General features: G+C 40.0%; 1 protein-coding gene and 1 pseudogene across 1 annotated transcript; both read left to right on the top strand.

Annotated features, from left to right (window-relative positions):
* The first annotated feature begins 2817 nt into the window (after positions 1-2817).
* On the top strand, positions 2818-4951 carry LOC149189271 (uncharacterized). The gene is made up of 3 exons (XM_089410172.1): positions 2818-3802; positions 3915-4053; positions 4228-4951. Exons 1-3 carry the CDS (start codon positions 2818-2820, stop codon positions 4949-4951), a joined length of 1848 nt encoding a protein of 615 aa, XP_089266298.1.
* A 5809-nt stretch (positions 4952-10760) lies between these two features.
* LOC149189270 ((R)-mandelonitrile beta-glucosyltransferase-like) lies at positions 10761-19592 on the top strand (annotated as a pseudogene).
* Positions 19593-20987: the final 1395 nt, after the last annotated feature.

Raw genomic sequence — 20987 nt, 5'->3', positions numbered from 1 at the left:
TCAACTTAAATATATTAATTATAAGTTTTAAAATAATTTAATGCGTTTGTTTTAAAATAATTTAATGCGATTCGCTTCTTGTTAATTATTTTCTTCCCTTTTCCAATTTCCTTCCCATATTTATGTAAAAAAACGTTTCATTCGATTTGTTATATTAATTAGACTAATTTATTACTTAAATTTTACCTCATTTTCAAGTTATTCGATTCTTGGTCAGACATCATTACATAATTATAATAATAATGAATGCTTTATAAAATATCTATATATTATTATTAATTAGTCAAATAGAATTTATTTAAAAATGGTTTGTAAAAATGTAATGATGAAGGAAATATCTTCATTTAAATTATTTAAAAGTTTAAATTAAATTTATATATAGTATATCAATTTTTATATAGAGAACGGTTTTTTTTTTTTTAAATTATGTCGTATTGCTTCAAAAAATGTCTATAAAATATTAAAAGATAGTATTGTTTATGTTATATGGTCATAATTTAATTCAAGGGAAATCAAATCTCTTGATCATGGAAAAGATTTCACATAATATGAATTAATAGCAATTAGCACTAAGAAATTTATGACAACTAATATAGATTGAACTACAAAAAGTAAAAGACAACTACCAAGTGGTGAATCATAATATGAAGAGTCAAATGAAGTGCTTGTTCTAGCTTGTGTAGGGAGTTTCAATTCACATCGTATATGGATTTCAAGGTGAGCAAACCAAGCATATAACCTAGCAAAGAGATGAGCACTAGTAACATTGCACATGCTTGATTTCGTTCAGAGAAGAGATTGTATCATTACGATATTCATGTTTCTCCTTCATCTACCTAGGTGTGTCTTCATCAACTAATGAAGGGTGATGGAGTTTAGGTATTGGCTCCATCTTCCCCTGGCATTTCTTGGGTTATGAACCTAATTGGTTACCTCTACATGAATTTTTGAGTTAGAGTAGGCTTGCTCGTGACTAGTGATCTGAGCTTCAAGTTGGTAGATTTCCTCTTGAATCTCTAGAAGAGTGGCAGACTAGAAAATGGTTGTGATGCCTTGGGCTTGGTCTTGAGCTCGAGGTCAACATTGAGGACCCTTTCCCCTAGACCCATGGCGACAATGCATTCAATCTCGGTGCATACTGCACTAGATAAATGATGGCCACGATAGAATTTTCTCCCAAAACACCCAGAAACCCGAGGGATTAAAAATGAGAATGCTAAATAAATGTAAAATCCAAGGAGGTTCGTATTGCGAGAGAGGTATGATAGTTTCTAATTGAATACCATTCATGAGGGAGGGTAGATAAAATACTTTTGGAGGGTCCAACAACCACCAGGAGTGAACATCATTCGATCCACAACTCACCCCTGCTTAGCTTAGAGAATTGCAAGCCAATATCCACCAAATAAAAGAAAAAACAATGAAGGAATTGAACATATATAGAATTACACAATGTTTACTGACCCACTAGACCTGCAACTTCATAGTCATGAGAGCTACATTATGGTTGATGCCTCCCACTCCTACAACATTTGTTGGTGTGGTTGCCGTCAGCTACCCGGGAGATGTGTCCAATGCTTTCCCTAGGATTTTCCCCTTACCGTTGCTCAACGTCTAGTGCATGAGCTGAAGAACGCCAATCTCTGAAGCCAGGTCTCCCATATTTCCTATGTGTGCCAATCCATGGCATAGCAAAAGTCCATTGCCTCAACTACAAAATCCACAAAAGGGTGAGTTGTGGATTTTATTTATATATAATGGGTGTTATACAAAATCCACAACTCACCCCTTGCTTAGCTTAGAGAATCATAGGCCAACACCCACCAAATAAAAGAAAAAATAGTGAAGGTATTGAAAAAACCAAAGGAATTAGACATGTAGAGAATTATGCAATGCTAACTGACCCACGAGACTTGCAATTGCATATTCATGAGAGCTATTTGATGGTTGATGCCTCTCGCTCCTACAACACGTATTGTCGTGGTTACTGTGAGTGGTCCACGAGACGCGTCGAATGTTATCCCTAGGATTTCCCCCCCCGCCATTAGTCAACGTTCAGTGCATGAGATGAAGAACCCCAATCTCTGAAGCTAGGTCTCCTATAATTTTTGTGCATGCCAATCCATGGCATGAAAAAAAGCCATTTCCCAAACCAGAAAGGAAGCCCACAATTTATGCCACATGCTTGTATCTTTGCCACCTAATTCAATCCCCTCACTCACTAATGACTAAAGGAATTTCCCCACATGTGGCAGAGGTAAATCCCATGCATAGTAGAAAAGCCAAAAAGCAAAGTCTCTCATCTTAGAGTGCTTGAGTATAGAGTAATTTTCCATAAAGATGAAAGCTAACAATAGTTCAAAGGGGTCTTGCTGAAGGCGACGGGAGCTCTGGAGATTACGGCTAGGGTTCTGCATTGTGCTCAGACGGCACAGACTACTCGGTGCAGACAACCAACAAGGACTTGACTACCTGCGCAGGTTTTTCAAAACAAAGGAGGAAAAGGGCGCAGGACACATGGGCGACCCCCAGGGGGGGGCTTCTGCAACCTCCCCCAACGTACACGAAGTACAGCACCACAATGAGAGATCAATCCGTTTTGGATCAATCCATGAGAACGACATCAATCCAGAAATCTTGCGCTAGAATGAGCGCAAAGGAAAAGAGCATCTGAAAGATAAGGTAAATGGAGAGAATGTGAAGCCAACCCCAACAGAGGGTACTCAGAGGGTCTCTTCAACCACATGCAAACCAATAGCTACAGATCGACCCAGAATCGAACTGCCGGGGGAAATAATAGAAGCACGAATCCAATACATGACGGACCATGCACTCATTGGGAAGTTCATAGGGTTTTGGCCGACGGAGAAAGCCCTCTACAGTTGGATTGCAGCGAAGTGGAAACCTAAGGGAGATGTGACTCTGCAGTTAGGCCCAAAAGGATTCTTCACAGCAATCTTTTTCTGCCTGGAAGACAAATACAGAATCCTGGTTGAGGGTCCTTATTTCTTCAACTCATCGGGCCTATACCTGCGGGATTGGGGTCCCAGATTCAACCCAGATCAGGAGGATCTTACATGGGCACCAGTCTGGATAAGACTTTACAGATTACCAGATGAATACTGGGATGAGAACATTCTGAAAAACATAGGAAATGGCTTAGGGGAATATATAAGGACTGCTGAAGAAACGAAACTCCGAAGATTTACATCCTACACCCGCTTATGCGTCTTCATGCACCTAGACAAAGCCCTGCCGGAATCGGTAAGTCTCTCTCACCGTGATTATGAGTGGATCCAGCCTTTAGACTATGAACATGTTCCGTTTCGCTGCCGTAAATGCCATGCCATAGGGCATCTATTTAGAGATTTCCCCCTGAATGTTCAAGATAAAGCCCCCTCACCCTCTGATTCACAGCCCAATGATGGCTTCTCCAAAGCCCCAACTCGCAAGAGAGCGCATAAAAAACCACCCACAGGGAAGAAACCCAAATCGAATACAGCCCCTGACCATGCAGTCAGGAACAGCTTTGGAATCCTGGCTAATATCTCGGACGAGCATATTACCTCCCCTCCTCCAAGTTCTGACCACCCCTCTTCCTCTTCACAGCCACCTCCCGAGGCCCATCCATCCAAAACCCCTCCCTCTAAAGATCCCCCAGCCCTCAACTTGGAGAGCAAAGAGAAGCAACAGGACAAAGATAACGAAATGGAGGTTGATGGATCCTCAGGCCCCGCCCAGGATCCAGATATTCCCACAGAAGAAGACAATCAGGTGCAACAAATGGAGGAAGAGCCGGAAAGTATAGATCTATATGGTTTAGACATACTCGAACTAGAAGCAGCATGCAAGAAGAAAGCATATGAAAGCATCCCAGAACTACAGCTAGACAAACTGGAAATGGTCATTTCCAGGGCCTATTATCAAAATCAGCTTGGCATCCAGCCAGGAAGTCACTGGGATCTTAGCCAAACCCCAAAAGACTCCAAAAAACGGGAAGAAGAACAGACCTCCAAAGAACAATAGCGCTCGGGAAGATTCTGGTAGACTCCGGTAAGTATGCTAAGCTTACAAAGTACTACAAGCCCTCCCCCAATAGTGAATCATGAAGCTCATTTCATGGAACCTCAGGGGGCTCAACGGCCCAGGAAAACTCAGAATGCTTAAAAATATGATAAAAATGGAAAAGCCACAAATTTGTTTTTTCCAAGAAACAAAATGTAATAGCACAACTTTGGAAAGAATCTTCTCCAAAGCATGGCCAGGATGTCAATCAGTTGTTGTAGATGCATCGGGCGCTTTAGGGGGATTAGCCATTGCATGGAACTCTCAAGCACTCACTCTGTCGGACTTCCATGCTTCACACAATCTCATAAAGGCTACCTTCCACATAGTCGGCACAAATATTCATGGGAATCTCTCGAATGTTGACTTCCCTCAGGAAGCAAAGGAAAAGATTGCTCTCCTCCACACCTTAGAAGTCCTTAACGCTAATCGAAGGCACCCTCTGTGGATTGCGGGAGGGGACTTTAACATGATCACAAAATTAGAGGAGAAGATTGGCGGCAGAAACAAGCTGGAGCAGGAAAACACCTACTTCAAAAACTTTATTCAGAATGCATCCTTAATAGACTTACAGTTTTGCAATGGTACTTTTACGTGGAGTAATCGCAGAGCAGGCCCTCATCAAATAGCCTCCAAGCTAGATCGCTTCCTCATATCAGATAACTCGATCCACTTAGGGGGGGATTTCGCGGCGACCATTCTACCTCACTCTGGCTCTGATCATTGGCCGGTTGCCCTTCAATGGCAACATCCAGGCAATAAAACGCGAAGACCTTTCTGCTTTGAGGAGTTTTGGTTCACTCATCCCTCTCTTAGAGACTTCTTCAACTCCACATGGACCTCCTTCCGCCCACAAGAAGGATCCAAAATGTTTCAGTTTCAATAGAAACTCAAACATCTAAAGCTCTGTCTCAAGAGATGGAACAGAGAGACCTTTGGAAACATATTCAAGGCGCAAGATGATCTTCAAAAAGCCCTGGAGGAACTGCAAAGAGAAATAAGTACATGCGGGCATACCGAGAGAACCCTCGAACAGAAACAGAGCATCCACAATCAGCGTGAAGAAAGAAGAAAGCAGGAGGAGATATACTAGAAACAGAAATCAAGAATCAGATGGCTCAAAGAGGGAGAAAGAAATACCAAATTTTTCCACAGAACAACAGTGCAACGCAGAATGGGCAACAATATCCCTTACATTCAAAAACCAGGAGGAGAAAAGGTGGAGCAACATGAGGAAATTGAGAAGACACTCCTCGAACACTTTAAGCAGGTCCACCAAGAACCTGACATCAACAGACATCCGGCAATTGAAAGAATTACCTGCAATATACCAAAATTAATCACAGAGGAGCATAATGAACTCCTCCTTAGCCCAATTCAAATGCAGGAAGTGGACAATGCAATGACTCAGCTTAAAGATGGAAAAGCTCTCGGCCTGGATGGTTTTACCACTACTTTCTTTCACAAGTTCTGGGATTTGATAAATCTGGAAGTCTGGGAGGTGGTGGAGGAGTCGAGAGTTGCTCATTGGCTGCTTCCCTCGCTCAACACCACCTTCATAGCCCTGATTCCAAAAGAAGAGGATGCGCTCAAACCGGACAAATTCCGGCCAATAGCACTATGCAATGTTATATACAAGGTCATCTCTAAAGTCATCGCAAACAGGCTAAAGCCCATCCTGCCCATGCTCATCTCGCCGGAACAATCAGGTTATGTGGAAGGAAGACAGATTTTAGATGGAATCATCCACACACATGAGATTACCCAAACTCTCAAGCATTCAAAGCAGGCAGGTATGCTCCTTAAACTGGATCTTTCCAAGGCTTTCGACAAAATTAGTTGGAATTATATTCATCAAATGTTATCTGCTTTTGGATTAAGCCCCACTTGGGTTTGCTGGGTTATGAGCCTTATCTCCTCTTCTAGCTTCTCCATCCTAGTAAATGGGATCCCCTCTCGCCCTTTCTCCCCCTCCCAAGGTATCAGGCAAGGTGACCCACTCTCCCCCTTCCTCTTTGTTTTGATGGCTGAGGGCCTGGGACGTCACATTAAGAATGCCCTCCACACGCACCAGCTTAAGGGTATCTCCATTCACCACCTGCCAGCTTCTTCCCATCAGCAATTTGTTGATGACACGATGCTGTTTGGGTACCCATCTGTTCAAGAAGCCTCAATTTTCAAAGCAGTGCTCACTGATTTTTCAGAAGCCTCAGGGACCAGCATCAACTGCTCCAAATCACATATTTTCTTCTTCAACACTCCCCCGGTAGTCAATTCGGCCATAGTCCGCATCCTGGGATTCCCCATGGCCACCCTGCTCTCTAAGTATCTTGGAGCTCCCCTCACTACCTCAGCCATCACTCACTCCTCTTGGCACAATTTAATTGAAAAACTTGAATCTCGTCTCAATCAATGGACTCACAGAACCTTGAACCTTGTCAGCCGGGCGATACTTATTAAAGCCATTCTTCAAGCTATGCTGTTGTACCTTTTCTCCATCTTGGCAGCGCCAAAATGGGTCCTAAAAAGACTAAGGAAAATTCAGAGAGATTTCCTTTGGGGGAGCAATGCAACCAATCGCAAGTGGGCTCTGGTAAAATGGAGCACAGTATGCAAGCCAAAGGGAAAGGGAGGGATTGGACTAAGGGATCCGGAGCACAGCAATGCCATCATGGGAGCCAAGATCTGGTGGCAATGGCTCACCAATGCAGGCAAGCCGTGGGTCACTTTATGGACAGCAAAGTATGCTAACCAACGACCCCAGGAAGAGCTTATTAGATTGGAACCCAGTGACAAAGGTTCGTTAATATGGAATGCTGCCAAGGAACATTATAAGATGATCCAGCAGCACAGTTTCTGGGAGGTAAGAAATGGCAATAATGCTAGATTCTGGACGGACGCATGGAATCAAATGCCCACCCTCAGCAATGCTCTGAACCAGCCTCTACATAATATGGAGGAGGAAACACAGCAAGTCAAAATTAGGCAATTTTGGACCCAGGAAGTGGAGAAAGGATACCGAACCTGGAAACCAGGCAACCAAATCCTCACAAATGATAATCGCCAGACATCCACAGCTTTGGAAACGAAGCTCAACAAAAGAAAAATCAGGTGTGACGAAAGGGAAGATATCCTAAGATGGGGATATCTACCAAAAGGAGCGTTCACCACGTCTGAAGCATATAAAATAATTTGCAATGACTCTGCTCCTCAGGACCCGATCTGGGGCCAAATATGGAACTCAGGCTCTTGGCCCAAGATCTGCCACTTTCTCTGGTTGGTAGGGCATAAGAGAATCCTTACTTGGGACAAGCTCCGAAGAAGAAATTTCCACAGACCCTCCATCTGCTTCAACTGTTGTGCCCATGAGGAAACACTCCAACATTTGCTAGACTCTTGTCCTCTCGCCAACCAGCTATGGGAGAAAGCAAGCTTTCGATGTCAAAAGCGATGCAGACTTGAAGATGAAATTACGAATTCCATATGACAGTGGCAAAAGGACCCGTATAAGAGCAACATCCTCAATCATCTTTGGCGATTGATTCCTGGGCTAATCCTATGGAGTATATGGAAGGAGCGAAACAAACGCATTTTCAAAAGCCAACGCTCTTCGATGGACAATATCTGGCATATGCTTTGCAAAAATATCCAAGAAACTATGATGCTAAGACCCTGGAAGGAGGAGGATTGGCCTTCCCTAGCCAATGAGAAAGCTATTATGGACAATTGGCAGATCAGATGCACCAGCAGAACCCCCTTGCAGCCAGCGATGATAAACAAGTCGAATGGAAGCCTCCGCCAAAGCACACTTTCAAACTCAACTTTGATGGAGCCTCAAAGGGGAATCCTGGGTTAGCAGGCTTTGGGGGAATAATCAGGAATCATGAAGGGACTCCCACGACACTCTACTATGGAAGCATTGGTTGGGACACCAACAACTCAGCTGAATTGGAAGGGTTATGGCAGGGTCTCCAGCTTGCTGGGGAGCTCAACCTCTACCCTCTGGAGGTTGAAGGAGACTCCCAGATCCTCATCAATATGGCCAAAAAAATCCTAAATGGATCGCAAGCCAAAAAAATAGCAACCAGCTGGAGGTTAGAGGCACGTCTGGAGGCAATAGAACATAAGCTTCATAGCAACAAAGCTATCACCTTTACTCATACAAAGAGGGAGGGTAACAAGATAGCGGACTTCATGGCCAATGTTGGAGTGGGAGGTAATCACTCTCTAATCACAGGACAACTGAATGCTATATTACCGCATGAGGAAGCCGAAGAATGCTCTCAACTGGTCCAAAAGGAGGAAACTCCCCCGGATGCGGGTGATTAGGGTGATGGGACGGGAGTTAGAGGCTAGCCACATGCCATCCCTCAGGCATCATGTGGCACCCCCTGCGAGCAGTTGGATAGGAAAAACCAGGTTTAAGACGACGGGACCTGGGACAGTAAATGCCCGAAGAGTGCGCTCGATTCAGAGCAAAGCAGCAGTAATGGTGGATGGGTTCCCGAGCAGGGTTGGTGAGGATGAGGACAATAAAACTGGACTGGAGCAGGGAATGTGGGTCGTGTTGCATTCGGCTGGCCTCTCTGTCGTCGAAGCAGTCCCTTCTCAGACGGACGGGACCATCACGAGGCTGGTTCTTGCAATTGATAGTCTGGTTCACTTGGCAGTTTGCTGGAAGTCTCCTCCCACTATGGTGAGACCCCGACAGTGGATGCTGAGCCGTCGAGGCTCATCCAGAGGAGGGGGTTCGCGCAGACCTGAAAGGGATGATGCTGGGAATTGTTGCCACTGCAATCTAGCAAGCTCCATTGGAGCCACTCCCCTACACTCAGGCCAACACATGGATGCTGGGGCTTCTAGCTCGACCACCTTGCCAGCTTTTGGCTCCACCATCTTCAATTTCACCAGCTCAACGATAAACCCAAGAATCAGTGCGCATGTTTCCATTCTGTTCATTGAGAATCCTCCTGAGGCCGATGACCCCATAGACGCTCGGGAGCAAGGGATGCAGGACTACCCTGGGGAAGCAGAGCAGGCTCCGACAGCTGAGTTGGAGCAGGAAGAAAAGGGTCGGGTTACCGTCGAGGAAAAATCCAAGCATTCCCAGAATGCTCCAAACGCGGTAATTGGGGAAGAGGAAGCGACCTCTCCTACTGAAGCTGAGCCGGATTACTACGGGTGGTGCCCAATTGTGGAAGAGCAACCGGATGAGCCGAATGAATAACCGCGCCAGCGCTCATGCTTCACCAGGTCGCTCCAGGTCCAGTCACCGTTTTCTGGTTTGTTGTCTGTTCAGTCAGTGTTTTTTGGGATGTTATAGCTGTTGAATTTTTTTGTGTTAATGACGAGAGCAGTTACTGTTTCCCCTGCGCGGGAAGATTTGGTTAGCACCTTTTTGTCTAAAGCCCCTGCGAGGGCCACCGTCTATGGGCAGTCTTGGAATTTCAATTTACTACCCCTACGAGGGCTTGCTATGGGGGACTATGTCTTGGTTTCTGTCAGTCTTAGTTTTTGTCTCTGTCTGGTGCCCATTGAGGGCAAAAGCATACTGGTTTCACCTGATGTAATTTTGAACTCTGTACATATTTAATAGATTAGCCTTTTTACCGAGAAAAAAAAAACAATAGTTATTCCATGTGTGTTGCATGGGATAGGTTGATCAATGAAAAACCTTTTCTCTCTTCTAAAAATATCTGAACATTATTGTTATAATAAACAATTTATTTATATTTTATATAACACCCATTATATATAAATAATTCAAATTAATTATTATAATAAAATAAATGTATAAAGAAATGTTAGTTTTTAACCCTGCACAGGCAAAGTGTTCTTATCAAAGAAACGTGCAAAATGCAGAGAAGTGTTCTTAATGAAGAAACGTGCACAATGTGGATAGTCTTTAATATTGCATAGAAGAGAAATTAACCTGTAGCAGACATCATACGCAATTACATCTTCATATATTCTCTTTCCACATTCATCTATGCTCTTCCGAACAAAGTCTACAAAATATATATATATATCCGTAGAGAAACACAACTCTCAGAAAAAATTATCTGTAGAGAAACACAACTCTCAAACTCCATCGATAAATGAAAAGCATAGCATGTTCCTCTACAAGCTTGTCACTAAAACTCTACCAATAAATGAAAGGCATAGCGTGTCATTCTAAAACCCTTGCCATTGGGGAAAAGGTAGTAGACAGCATTGTCTTTCTTCTTTTCTCATCGTAACACCCCCGACAGCCCGAACTCTCGTTAGCTGACACTATTGAGCTCGGTAGTGGGGATGGTTAACTTCAACAAGTGAAGAATTACCGCCTAACTTTAAGTTTGTTGTGTGGAGACGTAATGCTGTTGGACCTCAAGAGTCAATGTCATGAATCTATCCAATAATTAATTAATTATTGGATAGATTCATGACATTGACTCTTGAGGTCCAGCAGCATTACGTCTCCTCGCAGGTAATCATTCAGTTGGAGACAAGTAACAAGTTGTAGTTAATGACGGAAACGTAAACCTACCAAATCAACTAAAAGTTGAAAATTGCTTGCAAATTTTCATCAGCATGCTGTGTGCAATGCCCATGATTTTTTAACCATTATAAGAACCAAACATAATCACCATGATAATTGTATTCAATCCCTTGGAGAAGCTGTATGAGTCGTAGCTCAACTCCTTAGTGGATTAATGGAAGAGAAACGAATAATGTTGAGCAATAATGACATGAATATGTTGGAGCAAAACGGGAAACTTGCTCCCCATGCAGTAATTGTGCCATTTCCTCCACAAGGACATGTAAATGTTCTCATCAATTTGGCCCAGTCGTTGGCTATGAGGGATGTTTTTGTCACTTTCGTTAATACTGAATGGATACACAAACGCATGTGGAAGCTTCAAAAGACCCTAAATCTCTTCTCTCCAGAAACTGTTGGAATGGTAATTTCAACTTGCAGATTTTTCCTCTGCGATGCGATCGCAGATCGCATATCGCAGTTTCCCTTGTCACCCTTCGTTGCATCCTTGTATTGTCTGCGATGCGATATTTGCGATGCAATCGCAGATCGCATGATTTAAAGGTTATAGAGGCGGTGGAACATCTTTTCTCCTCTTGCGATGTGATGGTGTGATAAGCCATGCATTAATTTCCAGCAAGATATTTTGAGGGGTGTAATTAATGATATTTACTAGGGTTGGTAAATGTAGGTAAAAATCTTAAATTTTATTATTTTTTATTTTCACGGAAGTAGGGAAAAGAAACACGTATTGTAAAAGATATTTTTGTGTTGTTCGATATAAAAAAAGAATGCAAGAGCAGAGACGCGTAGAGAGAGAGAGTGTAGTGTATTAGCCAAGAAGTTTTTTTTTTCTTCTTTTCTTCTTGCAACGCACAACAGTGCTGAAGATATAATTTTTGAGAAAGTGAATCAGTTTCTGGAACTGAAGTTCCTATTGTAAATCCCTCTGAGTAGAGGAAGACAATTCTGTAACAGTTTTATTATTATTTTATATGATTAAGATCCTGGGTAAAACCAGAGCATTGTTCTCTGTGATATTTTTGTTGTGTGTTTGAAGTGAACATAAACTTCTAACATGGTATCAGAGCTAGTCTAGGCACTCAGTGAGTCAAAAACAAGAGTTTGTTTTTCACTGTAGGAGCTGTAAGAAGCTTGTTGAGCATATTTTTTTTTCCAGTAGAAAAGTTTTTTTTGCCTGTTTTATTTTTACACCCAGTATCTCTTCTTTATTTTTCACAAGTTAAGATGGCAGATGCTGGAACAGGTTTGACAAATCCTCAACTGCCACAGTTTAATGGGAAAAATTATAGTTATTGGTCAATAACAATGAAAGCACTGTTTGCTTCTCAAGGAATATGGGAGCTGGTTGAAACTGGCTATGCTGAACCGGCAGATGCAACAGCGTTGGCTGCTTTGACAGCAGCAGAAAGAGACCAGTTGAAGAGTGACAAGAAGAAGGATGCCAAAGCCCTCTTTTTCCTCTTCCAATCAGTACATGAAAGTGTTTTTCCGCGGATTGCAGCAGCAACAAAATCCAAAGAGGCATGGGATATTCTCAAAACTGCCTATCAAGGCATGGAGAAGGTGAAGACTGCAAAGTTGCAGATGTTGAGGAAAGACTTTGAAAATCTCAGCATGAAGGAATCTGAAACAATAGATTCATTTTTCACTCAGGTTATTGGCTTAATAACCCAGATAAGATCTCATGGTGAGATTCTTGAAGATAGAAGGATTGTAGAGAAAATCTTGAGATGTTTACCCTCAAGGTTTGAATCTATTGTGGTAGCAATAGAAGAAACAAAAGATCTCTCACAGTTCACGGTAGATGTGCTGAGTGCTTCTCTTTTGTCTCATGAACACAGACTGAGTAGAGGAACAGATTCCTCTTTTGAGCAAGCATTCAAGACTCAGATGTCTTTTGGCCAAAGAAGAGGTCGAGGCAGAGCAAATTACAGAGGTCGTGGAAGAAGCCAAAACAGAGGTAGAAATTATCCTGCTAGCACAAGAGGAAGGAGCTACAATCAGAACCAAAATGAAGGTTCAAGCAAACAGCAAGCTCATGGACAAAGGTATGACAAATCCCAAGTCCAATGTCATTATTGTAAGAAATATGGGCACTATGCCAATGAATGTAGGAAAAAGCAAAGTGACATGAATAATAGGCAGAATGCAAATTTTGCAAATGAAGAAGATAAGAACCCAAAGAATGTGCTGTTAACATGTAACATAGCACAAGATAAACAAGAAGATTTTTGGTTCTTAGACTCAGGTTGTAGTAATCACATGACTGGTAATATTGAAATGTTTGCCAATCTGGATGAAAATGTGAAATCTGAGGTAACAACAGGGACTGATGATACGATATCTGTCAAGGGTAAGGGCAGAGTCAGTATCCGAGCAAAAAATGGAGAACGGATGGCTGTGCCAGATGTATACTATGTACCTGGTCTGAAATGTAATCTTTTGAGCATTGGACAGCTCATAAACAAAGGTTACAACGTGTTCTTCAAAGATGATTTGTGTACTATCAGAGACATACCTCCAAGCAAGAAGATCATTGCACAGGTGCAGATGACCAGTAATAGAATGTTTCCTCTCAAACTCAGGGCAGATTTAAAGGAAGGAAGAACTATTGCAGCTGTAACACAAGAAGTCTTTCAGGAACAATTGAAAGATGTGAATTGGTTGTGGCATTTGAGATTTGGACATCTCAATTTCGGAGGCCTGAATCTGTTGCACAGAAAGGGAATGGTAAAGGGATTACCATTGATCGAGAAACCAGACAGCCTTTGTGAAGGCTGCATCTTGGGCAAGCAACACAAAGAAAGCTTTCCAGCAGGAAAGAGTATAAGGGCAAAAGCACCATTGGAAATTGTTCATTCTGATGTGTGTGGACCGATGCAAACACCATCATTTTCCGAAAATAAATATGTTTTAACTTTCATTGATGATTACACCAGAAAGACATGGGTGTATATGCTGAAACAGAAGAGTGAAGTGTTTGAGAAATTCCGCCACTTCAAAACTCTTGTTGAGAAGAAGTGTGGGCATTATATCAAAGTGCTCAAAACAGATAGAGGAGGAGAGTACATCTCCCAAGACTTTCTGCGCTTTTGCAGAGAGAATGGCATACGAAAGGAGTTCACCGCAAGGTATACACCTCAGCAGAACGGTGTTGCCGAAAGAAAGAATAGGACCATTCTTGACATGGTAAGAAGTATGCTAAAGGCAAACCACTTACCGCATGAGTATTGGGCAGAAGCTATTACTTGTGCAGTTTACATCTTGAATAGATGCCCAACTAAAGCTGTCATGAACAGAATACCAGAAGAAGCATGGAGTGGTCAAAAGCAAACTGTCACTCACATGAGGGTATTCGGTTGTGTGGCATATGCACATGTACCGGATCAGCTAAGGAAGAAGCTTGATAGTAAGGGGGAGAAGTGTGTCTTTATTGGCTATTGTGATGAGTCAAAAGAATACAGACTCTATAATCCATCCACCAAGAAATTGATAGTAAGCAGAGATGTGCAGTTCATTGAAGATGAAGCTTGGGATGGAAGCTTAGAGAAGACAGTGAATGTGAAGACAATTTTGTCTCACGAAGAAGAAGAGGAAGGGACAGAAGCAAACAATCCTTCCTTGGTGGCTCCTCCTCCACCACAGCAACTACAACAAACCACACCACAATCTGGAATTCGAACAGCCTTAAGAAGTCAAGGAAGTGCTTCTCCAAGCACACCACAGGGATCAGAAATACCCTCAAGTTTGGATGGGACTCCAAGTACACCAAGAAGACCAAGATTCAGAAATCTGAATGAGATTTATGAACAAGGAGAGGTAAGTAACAATACCGGTCTGAATTCATTATTCGCTTTGTATTGTCATGTTGATGACCCAGTTTATTTTGAAGATGCTGTGAATAAAGATAAATGGATTGAAGCAATGAATGAAGAAATTGGTGCAATTGAGAAGAGTAAAACATGGGAGTTAGTGGACCTCCCTGTAGGCAAAGATGCCATTGGAGTTAAGTAGGTCTATAAGACCAAAAGCAATTCTGAAGGCAAGATTGACAGGCACAAAGCAAGACTTGTTGTGAAAGGCTACAAGCAGCAACAAGGCAAAGACTATGATGAAACCTTTCCACCTGTAGCAAGGATGGAAACAGTCAGAACAGTGTTGTCTATAGCAGCACAACACAAATGGAAGATTTATCAGATGGATGTTAAATCTGCATTCCTGAATGAAGTGTTAAAATAAGAGGTTTACGTTGATCAACCTCCGGGCTATGAAGTTGAAGGCCAAGAACATAAAGTTTGCAAATTGAAGAAGGCTCTTTATGGGCTGAAGCAAGCTCCAAGAGCATGGTACAACAGAATAGATGCTTGCCTGATTGAGAATGGGTTTGACAAGTGTGATGGTGAACCCACACTCTACATAAAGGAGAATGACGGTAAGATACTTATCGTTGTTCTATATGTAGATGATCTGATTTTTACTAGCAATGATGCTTCTTTCATTGCTGATTTTAAAGCAGTCATGAAAAGTGAATTTGAAATGACTGACTTGGGCTTCTTAAGATATTTTCTTGGAATTGAAGTAGACCAAAGTGAAAATGGTGTTTTCATTTCTCAAGATAAATATGTAGAAGCAGTGTTGAAGAGATTTAACATGCAGAACAGCAAAGCAGCTGTAACTCCAACTGTAGTGGGGTTGAAATTAACCAAAGAAGACAGCAGCAAATATTTTGATCCAAAATTGTTCAAGAGCATAGTTGGCAGCCTTATGTACTTGACTGCAACTAGGCCGGACATTATGCACGCTGTGAGATTAATTTCCAGATTTATGGAAAGACCGAGAGAGACTCATTGGCAGGCAGCCAAGAGGATTCTAAGGTATGTGAATGGAACGAAGGGGTTTGGTATTTTATACTCCTCTTCTGAAAGTTTCATGTTGACAGGTTACACTGACAGTGATTGCGTTGGAAGTGTTGATGATAGGAAAAGCACATCAGGATATGTGTTTCATATGGGATCGGGAGCCATCTCATGGGCTTCCAAGAAGCAACCAGCTGTAGCTTTGTCAACAGCAGAGGCAGAATATGTGGCAGCAACAGCAGCAGCATGCCAAGCAGTGTGGCTGAGAAGAGTTCTCAGAGATTTGTGTCATGAACAAGAAAATGGCACAACCATTTACTATGACAATAGCTCAGCAATAGCATTGTCTAAAAATTCTGTTTTTCATAAAAGGACAAAGCACATAGACACCACATTTCACTTCATACGTGAATTGGTTAACAATGGTGAGATTGTTTTGCAGCACTGCAGAACAGAGGATCAGCTAGCTGACATCTTGACAAAACCATTGGCAAAGAAAAGTTTCGATTATTTCAGGAAATACCTGGGTATGCAGAAAAAAACCCAGCAGTTAAAATTAAAGGGGAGTGTTGGAATGGTAATTTCAACTTGCAAATTTTTCCTCTGCGATGCGATCGCAGATCGCATATCGCAGTTTCCCTTGTCACCCTTCGTTGCATCCTTGTATTGTCTGCGATGCGATATTTGCGATGTGATCGCAGATCGCATGATTTAAAGGTTATAGAGGCGGTGGAACATCTTTTCTCCTCTTGCGATGAGATGGTGTGATAAGCCATGCATTAATTTCCAGCAAGATATTTTGAGGGGTGTAATTAATGATATTTACGAAGGTTGGTAAATGTAGGTAAAAATCTTAAATTTTATTATTTTTTATTTTCACGGAAGTAGGGAAAAGCAACACGTATTGTAAAAGATATTTTTGTGTTATTCGATATAAAAAAAGAATGCAAGAGCAGAGACGCGTAGAGAGAGAGAGTGTAGTGTATTAGCCAAGAAGTTTTTTTTTCTTCTTTTCTTCTTGCAACGCACAGCAGTACTGGAACTGAAGTTCCTATTGTAAAACCCTCTGAGTAGAAGAAGACAATTTTGTAACAGTTTTATTATTATTATATATGATTAAGATCCTGGATAAAACCAGAGCGTTGTTTTCTTTGATATTTTTGTTGTGTGTTTGAAGTGAACAGAAACTTCCAACAGAAACGATCGCGAACTGGACCAGCAAGGACAAAGAATTCGATTTCTGTCTATTCCAGATGGTTTACCACCCGACCATGGTCGCAATTCCAACGTTGGCGAGTTATTTGTTGCCGTGCAAAAGTTAGGGCCCACCTTGGAGGAGCTCCTTCGAAGCACTGAAGAGAAATCAGCAGCATGTCCACCCATCACGTTCATCGTCACAGACGCCTTCATGTCTTGTACGGAGCAAGTCGCAAGCAATATGAAAGTGCCGAGGGTTATCTTCTGGCCTATATGTGCAGCCGCCTCCATTTCTCAATGCTACACCAATTTCCTTCTTTCTGAGGGACATATTCCAATAAATGGTATGTTCTCCATTTCCAGTAATTACAAGAGAGTTCACATTTTCTGATGGTTGATCAAATCGTATTTTATAAATTATCCTTTAATTTCTATTAATTGAAATTTCTGTATTAATAATATTATTAATACCATACTATGATTCGCACTGACATGATTAATAATTTTTTCGCTTCATATTATATGCCAACTTCAATCATCCTTCATGATCCAAATAAATTATTTAATCTGATTGCTTCAATTTATGTACCAATAAAACCAAGAACCAAGATTAAAATTATTTAATTTGATTGCTTCTTCAATTTATGTACGAATAAAACCAAGAACCAAGGTTAACACAAAACTTAGTAAACTTTCAAATTTATTATTTAGATGCCATGTAACCAATAGGTAGACTTTATGTATGACATTATGACAAAACAATTACTTTTTGGTTTTCAGTGTACGCAAAATGTTCTATATGCCCGTTTTAAATGATGGATTGTTTTAAATGATTGCAATCAATTGAGATACATAATTTGTCTGTGAGAGGTAGAAGCAAGATTAAGTTTGTGTATCTGGATTTTTCATAATTTATTTGTTTATGTGAATATTTTTAAGGATTTTTTTTTGTGGTATTTTAGGTTTTATTTTTTTTAAGATAAAAAATTTGTAAATTATAATTTTTTGATATTTTAAATATATAAATAAATTTTGTATATTAGATATTTTTTAACATTTAAATTATATAGGTTTATAATTTTAATAAATTTTACTTAATTTCGGAAAAAAATAGTATGCCAAAAACACTAAACATGAGAATATAGCCAGCTGTTTTCGATAAATTTTACATGAGTTCAGAAACTACGTTTATGTTGGATTTCAAACATAAAGTGTGTTTTGTGAATTGACACGGAGGTTATAATTTTTTTTTTTTTTAAATGGTAAAGTAACATTGATTTAACTACAAAAAGTCTATAGAAAGTATAAAGAGGATTTTAATCAATATAGATTCATTTTAAGCATGGATTTAACATAAGTTTAAGGGATTGAATTTTTTTATGTGCAAATTTTTTTAGAGTGTAAAATATAGTGTGTAATTTTTTATTGTTACCAAACTATAAAATATTAAGATTTAAAGGTTTTAAAAGTAACATTGGTTTAACTAAAAGAAGTCTATAGGAAGTATAAGGAGGTATTTTAACCATTATAGATCCATCTTAAGCATGGATTTAACATAAGGTTAAAGGGATTGAATTTCTTTATGTTCAAACTTGTTTACAGTGCAAAATGCAATGTGTAATCATTTATTGTTACCAAACTGTAAAATTTTAAGTTTCAAAGGTTTTAACCATAAAAATTTATTTTTTCATGATACATATATAATTTTTTTTTAAATATATAATATATACATAGTTGACATTAAAATATTTTACATAACATGTACATCAAGACATTTTACAATACAAATTAAAATGGTTTTTTAATTATTAATATATTTTTAAGTATAGCTAGTATTAATATATTATATTGATAACTCACATTGAATATTTTGTTATATACAATATCAAAATATTTTCATTTAACTATTTTTTATATATATAAATATATATAAATTTGATATCCACATAAATTAATTAACATAAATTTTCAAATAGTTTATTAAAAGCTAATGTTAAAATATTTTTAAAAAATTTAAGATTTAACGCTTTTTTACTTTTAATTACTTTATTCCTAGCATATTTATTTTTTATTATAAAAAATATTATTATTCCATTTAAATTTTATTTTTATTTTTATTTTAAAAACACTCGTCAACTCCATATTAACATACTTACACATACAGCGAGGTTACAAAATTAGCCTCTTCTCTTAACTAATTCTCACGATTACATTTACGAGACCTATCGCTATCGATGCATCTAAATATAAATGGTCTTGGTGAGTCTCGATGCAATCGAATATGAAAGATGAAACATTCATTCATAGTTATAGTTTTTACGTTATGCTTATAAATCCTGGTTTGTTTCATTCAACTATTTTCATTTGCTCTGCAAAGACAACAACTATACTATGTTGGTACCTTCTTCAGTAACGGAGGCGAATAATCCAGAAAATTTCATCACCTGTCTTCCCGGAAACATCCCACCACTGAAGCCGACCGACCTGTTATCCTTCTATCGCTCCCAAGATCCATCCGACATTCTTTTCAAAGCCTTTCTCCATGAATCATAGAAGCAAAGCAAAGGCGACTATGTATTGTTGAACACGTTCAAGGAGCTCGAAGGGAGGGATGCAATAACGGCACTCTCTTTGAATGGCTGTCCTACTTTGGCCATTGGACCACTTTTTCTTCCCAATTTTTTACAAGGAAGGGCATCGGGATGCAGTCTGTGGGAGGAGGAGGGCTGCCTCACCTGGCTGGATATGCAACGGCCGAGATCAGTTATATATATTTCGTTTGGGAGCGTCGCTGTCAAATCAAAACAACAGCTGGAGCAGCTAGCATTAGGGCTAGAAAACAGCGGACAACCTTCTTGTGGGTTCTCAGGTTAGATATCGCAGATGGTCAGGCTGCAATTTTGCCTGAGGGCTTTGAAGAACGAACAAAGAAACGGGCAATCTTTGTGGGATTATTCGGTGGGATTATTCCTTGCCCACGCTTCGGTGGGATTATTCCTCACACACTGTGAGCATGGGAGTTCCGTTAGTGGGATTCCCATATTTTGGCGATCAGTTTCTCAACTGCAGATTCGCTAAGGAGGTTTGGAAGATCGGCCTCGATTTTGAGGACGTGGATGTGGATGAACGCAAGGTGGTCACGAAAGAAGAGGTTGAGGATGTTGTGAGGAGAGTGATGAGAACAGCGGAAGGAAAGAAGATGAGAGACAACGTTCTCAAACTCAAAGAGTCGGCAACAAAGGCCGTCCTTCATGGAGGATCTTCTTTTCTGAACCTAAACACTTTCGTTAATGCCATGACGATGAGTAAAGTGCACCAATCCAAAACATGAAGCCATTTGACTTGAAGTCCAGAAGATGTCAAGAGAGCTTGGCTTTCAAGCCTTTCAGGTTTTACTCATAAGTGGGTTTACCACATATGCAAAACCAGTATCATTCTTAAAAAAGAAAATATTTTAGATGTGGAAAATATTAAATATGGTCATCACGCTTGCTCCATTTCATGGCTTCAATGGCTTCATCCGGTACAGATTATGTGATCATGTACCACCTAGACTGTAATGGTTCATAATTGTCATCCTTTTCCTTCAAATGTTTTAAAGTAATTGAAATCAGATTCTTGGCACCAGTAATGTTCCTTTTCAAGTATCTTCTTTCACTGGATTCTACTCTGTTTCTAGATATTTTGATTGTGGCGGTTAAATGATCCGAGCACTAACAGAAGATCTAGCACCAACCAGAAGTCTGGAAACTAGAGAAAAATTTATGCCCAGCTTACATGGCATCTCATAGTGCTTGAGGCATCTATCGATGACGTTGTGGCACGCCCCTCACACATGTAACCGTACGTAAGAAAGTCAAATTGTCAAAAGCACACAACCTAGATGATCCATACACGTGACTCTATCGTCTACGTGGTTCACACTCCATTTCGCCCAGTTCTTCCGAATCGTAGTTTAATCCACAAAATTCCAAGTAAATTCCAATGTACATAATTACTTTATTAAAATGTTAAAGGGGTATTAGTTAAGCATTACGAAATTAATGAGAATGGCAGATGTTTCATAAGTTAAAATTATAATGGTTTTATAATTTTTTATTATCATTAAAAATATATGTACGTACAGAGATTATTATTGGTTTAGTTTTTTTTATTACAATGTTATTTTATAAATGATATGTGATTTAAGTTCATATGTTTTAAATTTTATAAAATATATAGTAGGTAAACATTATCAAATTTTCCTTTTATTTTTTTAATTATTTAATTATTTGAAAATTAGATTTATTTGTTTTTGTTTTTAAATTATATTTAAAAGAATTGGA

Source organism: Pinus tabuliformis, chromosome 3_1 (assembly GCF_031772625.1).
Source record: "Pinus tabuliformis cultivar Carrire ecotype Pingquan chromosome 3_1, CPIR1, whole genome shotgun sequence".
Classification (NCBI taxonomy): Eukaryota; Viridiplantae; Streptophyta; class Pinopsida; order Pinales; family Pinaceae; genus Pinus; species Pinus tabuliformis.
This window is presented reverse-complemented; position numbering and strand designations above follow the sequence as displayed.

Excerpts from the sequence above, each read along its gene's own strand:
- LOC149189271 (XM_089410172.1), top strand. The coding sequence starts at position 2,818 with ATGACGGACCATGCACTCATTGGGAAGTTCATAGGGTTTTGGCCGACG. Across the intron at positions 3,803-3,914 it reads AATGGAGGAAGAGCCGGAAA|GGCCTATTATCAAAATCAGC; the intron begins GTATAGATCTAT and ends GGTCATTTCCAG. Across the intron at positions 4,054-4,227 it reads GAAGATTCTGGTAGACTCCG|CACAACTTTGGAAAGAATCT; the intron begins GTAAGTATGCTA and ends AAAATGTAATAG.